The sequence below is a fragment of the Arachis hypogaea genome, chromosome 7 (genome assembly GCF_003086295.3).
Source record: "Arachis hypogaea cultivar Tifrunner chromosome 7, arahy.Tifrunner.gnm2.J5K5, whole genome shotgun sequence".
NCBI lineage: Eukaryota > Viridiplantae > Streptophyta > Magnoliopsida > Fabales > Fabaceae > Arachis > Arachis hypogaea.
This window is the reverse complement of record NC_092042.1, coordinates 47,694,216-47,705,834: the sequence shown is the minus strand read 5'-3', so window position 1 is coordinate 47,705,834 and position 11,619 is coordinate 47,694,216. Positions and strand designations below refer to the sequence as shown.

The following is an 11,619-nucleotide window of genomic DNA, read 5'->3' as shown; positions in this document are numbered from 1 at the left end:
AAATGTGTATATCATTATTCTAATATTAAGATTTAGATAAATAATTTAAAAATATAATATATTTTAATTTAATTGATAATTGTTCATGTAATTAAAAAAAATTATTAATTATTTAGAATAATCCTTTTAAAAAACATAAAAAATTACAATATTTTACTTCCATAAAAAAAACGCCGCACGCAGCATGCTCCAATTATATAGGATTTCCGTGGTAAAACAAAAACACAAAAAAGGCGTTTGTCCATGACCAAGTGAACAACCCCACAAGTCGACAACCAGAGTTCCCCACTAATCACATTTTTTTTACGACTAAGCAGCTCCACCCCAAGATGCCATCACCGTCATTATAATACTTAATAGTTAATACTATACTTCTTCTAAGACCAATTCAAAAAATTCACAAATCTTCTGGTTCCGCGATCTTTCTCCTTTTCCTTCTTTCTCTTCTATTCGAACCGGTAATACTCTTCTTCTTCCATTTCCAAACCCTAGTAATTACCTTCTCTTCAGTTCCATTCTGCACTCTTACCTTTGCTATTTGCCTTTGGTAATTGATTCCGTCGTTCTCTGTCATTCCTTTCGCGATTCGTCGTCGTTCCGATTTGTTCAGCTCAACCACCGTGTTTTTTCATCATCGGTTTTATTTTTTATTTTTTTATTTTCTTATGATTTTGTTGTGATTTGGTAACGATGAGGAGGTGAACCTACAGGTTGCTGTGTTGATTCAGAATGGCGTTCTTCAGAAGCGTTTCTGCGCTTTCTAGGCTACGATCTCGCGTGGTAACTCTCAAGAAAAATGCAAACTTCTTTTTCCTTTGTTGTTTTTCCTTTTAGAAATATAACTTTCCCTTTTAAAATGGAATCTCTGTTGTTTTTTTTTCTTTCTTTATCTTTTCTCTCTTTGCGCACGCCATTTTACTTTTCTCTGTAATGATGATCTAATTTTATTTTTATGATCACAGGGTCAACAACCTACCCTTGCCAATTCAGTTAGATGGCTTCAAATTCAGACATCCACTGCTACTGTATGCTCTCCCTCACTTCCTGTTTATATTTGGTGTTTTATGAAATGTATAGAATAAGCCTTTATCGCGTGTATTTTTTTTTTCCTCTGTGAATGGAATTACTGCTATATTTCCTATCATTGTTATATTGGCACAGTTGGTCTTTTTTTGGGGGGGGGGGGGGGGATTTTGATACTAATCGTGATATTTTCTGGAACTTTGTTATCATTATTAATGTTGTTGATAACTTAAACCATTTATTTTCCTATCTTTCAGGATCTACGTTCCGAGTTGAAGGAGCTAATTCCAGAATATCAGGTTCGTTCTGTTATTTTAAGCTTTGGCAGTGATACCTGTTTATGTTGGATAAACTGATTTAGAAAGGGTAATCAAGATAGCAGTGGCTAGCCTTACATTATAACCTTTTGGTGTGGTCCTTGCTTTGATCCTGTGTAATGTGGATGCATTGCACCAGGCTGATGTATAAATGGTCCTGCTCTATCAGGGATTAATGTGATTTGGGTTGTGTCATGAGTTTTTTTTTTTTTTGGTTGTCTCATTGTATGATTTTCATGATTTAACAGACATGGGCTGGTGTAATCTTGGTTTTAATGTTAATTGTTTGATTTTAATGGGTGTTAGTGTATGTAAGTTGAAGCCTTGTTTGTGCTGCAATGGCAAATACATTTTAGTTGTAGCTGTTTTCGCAAGTCCACAAGATATTTTTAAGTCTGAAGCTCTTGGTAAATATCTTTCCTGATTCGTAGTTTTCTTTGATGATTGGTTGTTGCCCAATATCTCCTGATCTTCATTGTTTGTTTTATTTGCTCTAAGCTTGCAGTATATCTAGTTATGATTTAATCTATACATAAAATCTGGTTTCAGGAGCGTGTTAAGAAGCTGAGGAAAGAGCATGCTAATGTTGAATTGGGAAAAATCACTGTTGATATGGTAAATTATGTTTGCTTTATAATACACAGTGTCAAGTTACAGTAAATGTTATATGCTGATCTCTTACCTCTTGTTTATAAGCCCACAATGTGACTGATTCGTTGGATCATCCTTTGTCATGTTTAAAAGGTACTTGGTGGAATGAGAGGAATGACTGCTTTGGTATGGCTAGGTTCAGCTGTCGACCCAGATGAGGTACATATCTAAAATACCCATTCTTCACTCTTATACTTGCGTTTTTTGGAGGGAGGTGGATTTTACCGCTAACGACTATTGATAAGTTGATAGTATCTTAGATTTAGGATCCGTTACTTTTCTTTATTAAGTTAAATTAATTTCTGAGGACAACACATTATGTCTTACAGGGAATTCGCTTTAGGGGCATGACGATTCCTGACTGCCAGAAAAAACTTCCTGGTGCATGTCCTGGTGGGGAGCCATTGCCTGAGGGCATACTCTGGCTTCTATTGACAGGAAAGGTATGCATTAGATTCATTCAAACATATTGGATTATTTATTTTGGATGTAGACATATCTCTATTACACTACATAAGATTATACGTGACAATATTTTTGATATGTTCTCTTTATATGAATTTTGTAATATTTGATTCATTGTGTCACAGATACCTAATAAGGAGCAAGTAGATTCATTATCCCAGGAATTGCGAAGTCGTGCAACTATCCCAGGTCAGATTCCTTTGAGGTCACAATTTGATTTTAATTATTTATGAAGCACCGTGTTCTTCCTCATCATACAATAAACTGACACCAAGTAGATTGACATGCTTTTGTAAAGGTAGTGTACGTCCCTCAAGCTAGAGTTGAGTAGGTTTGATATCCTGGATAGATAGTGCTTAATAGGTTAATGACTGTGTATGACATGTTTGGATTCTGTTATTAACTTTTTTTTTTAATAAAAAGAAAAAATATTATTCTATTTGAACTTCATATGAATCTAGGATCACTATTCTATACCCATTTATCATGAATGTGAGAGGAACTGAGCTTTCTGATGCGCTGTTGACTAGTTAGGAGTTAGTATAAAAATAGATGGGAAAGAGTAGAGGGGAAATCAATCTAGGAATGGAGTGAGTCACTGAGTTTCCTCTCTGTCATAATCATTGAAATAATGAAATGACACCGATTCTCATCAATTTCTGAATCATTTCTATTAATATGGTCCATGTGTGTGAAAATGCACATCCATGTCTAAGCACTTGTTAACTTGGAAGATATGGACTTGCCTTGTTGCATTATGTCCGTGGCAAACTTCAGGCTTGCTCTTGCTCAAATGTCATGACTTATGAGTGGCATGTCCATAGAAATTTTAAACATAGTTTTTACTTGGTTGTTCCTAATATATGAAGGAGTTAATGATCATGTTTTGTCTGAAAATTGTGAATTCATTTTTTTTTTCCCAACTGCAGATTATGCTTTTAAGGCTATTGATGCTTTGCCTGTTTCTGCTCATCCAATGACTCAGTTTACTACTGGTGTCATGGCCTTGCAGGTTGAGTATCAGATTCTTTCTTCAACTTCTAATTTATACAGTCTTCCTAGCTTTTCTTCTGTAATTAAATTGTTTACGGTGGGTTTGATTTTGCTTTTACCAACAAGATTAGATGATCTTGATTTCTCCATAGATGACTTTTAATTTAAAGTGATTAGGAAGTAAACTAAGTTGTGTTTGGTACTTCTGTTTAAAAACTAGTTTTGGCAAAATTAATGTTGGAATTGTAGCCCACATTAAAGTGAGAACTTATTTCTTTGGACAAAACCATGGTTTTCTGTGGCAGAATTATGTTTAAGCTGAGAATGAAACCCCAAACCAAACATGATCACAATAAAAGTAAAATCATATTTGAACTCTTAAAACCCCCCGTTTTGGCAACCTCAATACCACATTCACTCTTTGATTCTTGAATTTGTGATATGTTATCCTTTATTTATTTTTTTATATCTGTTTGCAAATAAAATGATAATATTGATAACAAAGAAGTCTATATAGTAATATTAATCATGGTGACAATGGATAAACTGTTATCTCATATTCAACTGACGATCATAGGCCATAACTGGCTAAGGAAATTGCTCAGTAAGTGCATTGAACATGTGCTTATCTCTGGTCCAATCTCACCATAGGTTCCTATGTATCCGAAAAATATGAAATGAAGATAACATATTTAGTTAATGTTTGCTTCAGTTTATTTTGTCAGACAATTAGTGTTTTCACTGAAAAGAATATTTTTCATATATTTGGATAAAATTTTAAAATAATCAGTTTTTTCAAATAAAAATATATTCAATTTTTGGCTATTTTGTAGGCTAATAGTAACTTCTCAGAAAAATCAGTTTTCATCTTTTTAATTATATATAAGATTTCAATTTAATTGTAGAATCACTTTTTTCAGAAGCTAAAAACAAACACCCTTGTTTACAACATGTTGCTGAGGATCACTATAAACTTAACTCACTGCTGAATATGTACACTTCTAATATTCTTGCTGAAGCAAGCAAGAGTGAACTTACTGTCAATTCATTTAACTTCCAGGTTGAGAGTGAATTTCAGAAGGCATACGAGAGTGGGATACCTAAGGCAAGGTATGGTTCTAATTTCTTAATGGCGTTTGCATTATTTACTCGTGTAAGTTACTATAGCCTTTTTTTTGTTTGGATATAGGTACTGGGAACCAACGTATGAGGATACATTGAATTTAATTGCTCGTTTGCCTGGAATTGCTGCTTATATTTATAGGAGGTATGTAAAATACTAAAATTGTAAAGGATATCCTCATCCAAGTTACTGTGGGGGGATACATTGCAGGATCATTGATCCTAAGTATTTGACATCTTCTATCATCCTCTTACCATTTGGATTACTTTCTCACCTTATAAAGGAAATACAAGGATGGAAAAATCATACCATTGGATGATTCTTTGGATTATGGTGCAAACTATGCCCACATGTTAGGATTTGACGATCCAGAAATGCTGGAGTTTATGAGGCTGTATATTTCCATTCATAGGTTCGTATTCCATGGGTTCCTTGGTTTCGTTTGAGTTACCACCCTGGCTTTACTGTTGAGTTTCATGATGCATTTGGTTTGCAGTGATCATGAAGGTGGTAATGTTAGTTCTCATACAGCCCACCTAGTGAGTTACTTCCCTTAATTAAAGTCTTGCCCAATAATGTTGAACTTCTGTATATATTACATGTTTTGGTAGCTGCTAATTTTTTTAATGTATGGTGTTGTTTGATCCCTTCAGGTAGCCAGTCCACTATCAGATCCTTACCTTGCATTTGCGGCTGCTTTGAATGGTTTAGCTGGGCCACTCCATGGGTTGGCTAATCAGGTATATTTTGTTAATCGTCATAGTTCATCCTTCTGCTAAGAAGCCTGTTTGCCTATAGTATTCACTCCAACCCAACATTACAAATTTTAATGGTTTGAGTATAGGCGTAGTTTTCAGAATGACACTTGTGTTTTCTACTTTATAGTAGCTAATCCCACTTACTAGGACAAGGATCGCTTGCTTGCTTCTTGATAAAATAAAACTGTTCTGCATTACAACTTACAAGTATGTGCTGTATTGATATGTTCTGTCTGCCAGATACTGGTCTAGTAGGAATGCTGCTTTCTTAAAGAATGATAATAGTAAGAAAAAAGCCTGCCTTGTATTCTTGAAAGGGGTTTAAGTTGTTTACCATTGTGAGAGCATTGTATTTGCCATCTTATTACCTTGTGGAATATAAATATTATTAAAGCTTACACAAAAGACAAAACTAGGTAGTGTCATAGTATGTGATTAATGTTCATAGTTTTTCTCATTTATTATTTTTAGTTTAATTCTCTAAGTCCGTGTTATTATGTTGTTACAGGAGGTTCTGCGATGGATCCGATCAATAGTTGCGGAGTTTGGCACTCCAAACATTAGTACAGAACAACTGAGCGAGTACATTCATAAAACATTGAATAGTGGCCAGGTGACGTGGTAACTTGTATTATGGGAAGCGAAATAGTGTTTTTGAAAGCCATTTTCCTTTAGATTTGGCATTTTGGTGAATAAATTATATGGTAAAACTTCGTGCAATTAATATTGTGTTAACCTTTACTCTTCTTTTCCTTTCAACTAAAAGAATTTGATAGGTAGAGCCGCGGATAAGAAATCCATTTATATTTTCATATCTAGCGTTATTGACTCTTGTTCTCTTGATCCCTTGTATTTGTCTTACAAAACAAGTGTTTCCTAACAGGAAGTTTCTGTAAAATATTTGAAAAGAACTAGGGGACAATTTTTTATACTTCCAAAATGAAGGTTGTTTTCGTAACTAGAGTAAGTGCAATGAGAAGTATTGGAAATTTGTTAATAGGTATTGGCTATTCTTTTTTGGATCGCCAGGTTATTCCTGGATACGGACATGGTGTTTTGCGCAAAACAGATCCAAGATACACATGCCAGAGGGAGTTTGCTTTGAAGCATTTGCCAAATGATCCATATTTCCAGCTGGTAATTGTTTATTTCCTAATGTCAATATTATTCTATTGCTTTGGAGAACTTTCCCGTTTTAGTAATATAATATTACTCACCTTAAAGAGGGAAGTGGGATAGAAGGTTCATAGGATGCTATAGTGCTATATTAGGGGAAGCACCACCTTATGCGTATATATATGTGAGAAAACATAGGAAGTGGATAACGTGGACTAGGGGAGTTAATGAGCCAACAAATGTTGTAACTAACCTTCCAAATGGCAAGTTAGGCGGGAGGGGTGGGATTCTCGTGATTGAGGTGAGGGAGGAGGATATTTAGGGTGCAGGAGATGGTGAGGGAATCATTTAAACTGTTGGAATAGGAGAATCAACTCTCTGGAAAGCTTGATACTATCACGGTTTCTTTCATTTTTCTCTCAAATTTTATAGTTTAGGAGGCCAAACTGGTTTTGATTTAAATCTCAGTTTCGGCTACTGTTTCGTCTCTTTTCCCCATTTAGATACCATTTGTTACATCTAGTTTCATCAAAATCTAATTTGACTGTCACTGTTTCAGGTGTCAAAAATAAAAGAGGTTGTGCCTCCTATTCTCACCAAGTTAGGCAAGGTAATGTTGTGTTTGTTATTTTTTGATAAACATTCTGATACAAGGTGGTCTATGCTTAATGACTTACGGTAGTCAATGGTCTATTGGTAATCAATAAGCATTCCCATAGAATAATGAATTTAAAGTGCTTTGTTGACCTTTTGGAAACTTCTAATTCAATGGCATCACTCCGCCATTCTTGGTAAATTTCATTTCTAAAGTTTCTTAGTTCAAAAGAAAGAGGTAATATATATTTAAATGATGGAGAGCTGTGTAGCAACCATGCAGTTCTGTTTTTGTTCCATTGTATTACTTTGCTTATTTCTTGCCCCACACGATTGATCCTTGAATCTGGATACACTGGTTCACGTTTTAGTTTTGTTCTGTCTGTGTTCTATTTATACTTTTTCTTATATATATATATTGAATAAACTATGATTTGGATGTTATGCGTCGGGACATTTTGTTGTAGATTTCCGCAGTTTAATTGATGAACCATATATAGCTGTACTCTGCTATCTTGCTATTAAGGTCATTTTTCCTTTTATAGTGATTAAATTTGAGATATTCTATGGTGGTAGGTTAAAAACCCATGGCCTAATGTTGATGCTCACAGTGGAGTCTTACTGAACTACTATGGTCTTACCGAGGAAAAGTACGTTGTTACTTCTCTTGCATATTTCACTTGTGATGATTTTCATTTTGCAATAATGGTGAATCTGATGATCTGCTGAATATTTTCGGCAGCTATTATACTGTTCTCTTTGGCGTGTCGCGAGCTGTTGGAGTTGGCCCTCAGGTTAGTTGTGCTCCCATTGTTCGTTAGCTATACACTTTTTTTGTTGCTTAAGCTTTTTTTTTTTTTTTTTTTTTTGGACTTGGTGTTGCGTAAGCTTAACATCACTCTTCTTTATGGTGCATTACAGTTGATATGGGACCGAGCTCTTGGAATGCCACTCGAAAGGCCCAAAAGTGTTACATTGGAGAAACTAGAGCAATTGTGTGCCAAATAATCATATGGTAAAATCTGGGTACAATGTTTGAAAAAAAAAAAAAAGAGGAATATTCATTTGCTGGGCACAAGTCCCTGAGTTGTTTCATAAGTTTTTTGGTTTAGGTAAATGGTGTTCTATCACCCACGCAGTTGTCTCGCCACGTTTGAGCTGCATAAATTAGATTTCAGGGAGCATTCAGAATAAAGGAATTACTATTGTTTTGGGGTTATCTCCTTTCATAAATTTCAAAATGGGATTAAACCCTTCGGCTAGTGATCAATAACAAGTATTTACTTCGAGTTGTTAGATTGAAACAGCATCATTCTGTGCTTTCTTTGGCTCGATTATAAATAAAGAGTATACATTACAAGATACCACAAAATATATTAAAAAAAAAGGGATGCTTTAGCCTTTTAGGCCCCAAATGTGAAATGTGAAAATGAAACGATTGTAATAATTTTTGTAATTAGTTAAAAAATTGAAAATATGGTTTGATGGATTTTATAATTCACCAAAAATTTGCAAATATGATCCTAAAGTTGTGAAAAAATATATTAAAAAGCTTGCTTAATTCTAATAGGCAGTTCAAATTTTATAATCACAGGTAATATATTATCGCACAATGCTACTGTTCCATGGATTATGCGAGACTGGCATGATTTGGCCTAAGGTCCACTCCTTCGATGTCTTTTTCAGTAAGGTGAAGTCTTTGAGTGAGAATGGGAGATGGTATCTGTAAGAGAGGAATTTTGATGTTTAAATTAGTAAGAATTTAGGCATGTTTAATAGATTAGGGTTGAGAAAAACCTGTGTGTGATGAGGTATTTATCGACAGGAATGATGACTTAATTAGCACTTTAGAACTTTCCTACTTAGAGTGATGGGTAGTTATTCCCTATTGTTTAGGAAGGAGTTGTTATCTTATATTTCGAATAGTGGGCGAGTTTGCAGACATGCACGTTAGTGTAGTTGAGAGGACTTTTTTATTGTGCAAGTCAAAACGAGTTTGGAGCTAAGGATCCAAGCTTTAGTCAAATTGAATAACCTTAGTAAAATATGTCTCCTAGACTCTTTGAATTGGGCTTTTTAGGACTGACATTAGCTGTGGGTCAATGTATGAATAATACTGAGTCGTGTAGTTGGTACTCGAATATTATTATTTTGCTACTACTTCAAGTCGGTTTCTCGATGTGATTTATCAGAAGACTGAGTCGTGTAGTTGGTAATATTGTTTTCTGGTTTTGAAAAAATGTTCAAGGAAAGGAATTTTTTTAGAATGATTTAGGGATTCTTAGTATTGCTTTCTTGTTGAATGTTACTGCTTCACTTGAACTTGTGTTTGTGGGACATTTCTTGCTCCAAAAAAATATTGTTATCACTACTGATGAGTGCGTCATTTGCGTTTCTAGACATTGGTGTGGCTTTAGTCATTAAAAATGACTTAGATTGGTTGTGTTTGCTATGGTGACGATACCGAGTTGATTGATGTTGGAACTGACTTCTTTCTCTTCATAAGTAGTTACTTTATTTTGTAGTTATGCGACCTTTATGTCTCGTTCTTTAGTTCAAATAATGCCTTCTAATATTCCAAAAGATTGGCTTGGTTTGGTAAAGCTTCTAACAAGCACCTCATTTTACGTTTGGTAAATTAAAAAGTTCAAGTACTTGTACTTGCGATTTTTAAAAGTTATGGATGCTTTTGAAAACACCTAAACGGGAGCTTTTCAAAACTGACTTGTGCTTATCAAATTTTATTTGTTTTTCCATACATATTTCTCGCTATTATATTGCCATTGAAATTCTCATATATTTCTAACTTTTCATCCTAACCTTCACAAATTCTAACACAGACTTCATATATTTTTTATTTTTCAACCTAATCTTCACAAATTTTATACAAATACATCTCTATCACATATTAGGTATGAACTTCTATCTATTTATATTATTTTTTTGTGTGTTATTTTTGTATTTTTTCAGTAGATCTATGATGTTTGTTTATTTTTTATCTGTTTTTTGAAATGTGAAGAGGTTGACTTGGTTTATGAAAGCCAATCATAAAATTTTTCTTAAATATTAGTCAAAATTACAATAACAACATGTATATACATATGTAAATATAAATATATAATCATAAGAGTAGTTTATTTGAGATATGTCCAATTTTTTGTGATCTATAAAGGTGAGCCAATATATAAATAATTTTTTATTTTAAAATTATTTTATTTTAAAATATTATATAAAATTTTAAAGAATTTGAAAAAAGAAATTATTCTTCGTTGTAATTATAAACATGTTTATTATAATTTTTTTAAATTTTAAAAGTTGTTTTACCAAACACAATTGTGATGCTTGTACTTATTAAAAGTCATTTTTAATTTGATTTTACCAAACGCAAGTACTGCAGCTTTTATAAGCTATTTTCAGAAAGTAAAAGCTTTACCAAACCAAGTATTAGATTGGGTAGATAGTACTATATTAGGAGCTATCTCAGTGGTGGATAAACTAAAATTTTTTTACTTAAGTATCCAATTTGTAAAAGACAGGAGGATGATGAGAATTATGTCCTAGTGGTCCTTGACCCTGAGGAAAAAACTTGTTATGCTCGAGTCAATAAGTCGAATCTCTATTTTTTCTTCACGTATGAGTATCTTTTCCTTAGGTTGGGTGTGAGAATTATTTTTATTGACTTCGAACAGGATGTCCTTTTGACATGCTGAGTTTCTCCTACTTAGTTGTGTTCATATTCTTGGGAGTTTTATGAAGATCTACCAATTAGTTAGTCATGTGTTCGACCTTCTTCTGTCTCAAAATTTTCTTTTATCTGTTTCAATTGACTAAACCTTTTAGCTCAAGAAAGTAATAATAAACCTCTTTCCAAGCTATTCAGAGTAGAAAAGTATTTTCTATTTTTTAAGAATATTTCTACAACTTCAAAAATTATTACTTCAAAGTCCAACCTCGGGATTTGCAGTTCCTTCCATAGCAGTCGTTCGGATTTATGTTATCGCTCTAACTCGATTCCAATTGTTCTAAGCGAATTTGATGACCATGACCTAATACCATGATTTTTGTTGCTTCTATGTTTCCCAACCCTTTATGATTATGGATCCGAGAGCCTAGCTTTCGTCTTCTTAATAAGTCGCTTCTATCTGGGTATAAAAAGTGATCGATTATTGTTTTGAAGCTCCCTACTATGGGATTTCATTTCAGATGCAGTATGTCTGTCTTTTGGATGAGCTTCCACCATGGTTTGATATTGACTTTCAAGTCTCCAACAACAACGTCAATGTTCCATGGATTATCTACTAGACGTAAGATTCAGAGTCCTTCTGATGAGGGTTTCGACGTTTTTTCCAGTGAAGCAAAGCCGTCCGAAGTCTTTGAGTGAGATTCGAGAGTAGTATCTGTAAGAGACTCTGATACTTAAGTTAGCAAGAATTTAGGCAGACTCAATGAATTAGGATTGAGAAATAACTATGTGCGATGGGGTATTTATACAGCAGGGATGATGACTTGACTGTCACTCTGAAAGTCTCCCATCTATAATGGTGGGTAGTTATTACCTGATATTTAGGAGGAGTTATCC

General features: G+C 34.0%; 1 protein-coding gene across 5 annotated transcripts; it reads left to right on the top strand.

Annotated features, from left to right (window-relative positions):
- The first annotated feature begins 224 nt into the window (after positions 1–224).
- On the top strand, positions 225–9,206 carry LOC112703011 (citrate synthase, mitochondrial). Of its 5 annotated transcripts, none has more exons than XM_025754297.2 (21): positions 226–458; positions 711–780; positions 963–1,025; positions 1,281–1,322; positions 1,890–1,955; positions 2,085–2,150; positions 2,321–2,434; positions 2,582–2,645; positions 3,386–3,468; positions 4,510–4,559; positions 4,639–4,716; positions 4,856–4,984; positions 5,069–5,111; positions 5,226–5,312; positions 5,839–5,943; positions 6,360–6,467; positions 7,006–7,056; positions 7,617–7,690; positions 7,783–7,834; positions 7,962–8,055; positions 8,635–9,206. In XM_025754297.2, the coding sequence occupies exons 2-20, from the start codon at positions 730–732 to the stop codon at positions 8,046–8,048; spliced, it is 1,413 nt and encodes a 470-aa protein (XP_025610082.1). In that variant the 5' UTR covers positions 226–458; positions 711–729; the 3' UTR covers positions 8,049–8,055; positions 8,635–9,206. The 5 variants fall into 5 exon arrangements, with proteins under 5 accessions (XP_025610079.1, XP_025610080.1, XP_025610082.1 ...); XM_025754296.3 differs by lacking the exon at positions 8,635–9,206 and adding an exon at positions 8,153–8,344; XM_072199460.1 differs by lacking the exon at positions 8,635–9,206 and adding an exon at positions 8,153–8,344 and having other exon boundaries at positions 228–547.
- Positions 9,207–11,619: the final 2,413 nt, after the last annotated feature.

Coding starts and splice junctions, on each gene's coding strand:
- LOC112703011 (XM_025754297.2), top strand. CDS start 730: ATGGCGTTCTTCAGAAGCGTTTCTGCGCTTTCTAGGCTACGATCTCGC. Junction 2,435..2,581: donor GGCTTCTATTGACAGGAAAG/GTATGCATTAGA, acceptor ATTGTGTCACAG/ATACCTAATAAGGAGCAAGT. Junction 2,646..3,385: donor AAGTCGTGCAACTATCCCAG/GTCAGATTCCTT, acceptor TCCCAACTGCAG/ATTATGCTTTTAAGGCTATT.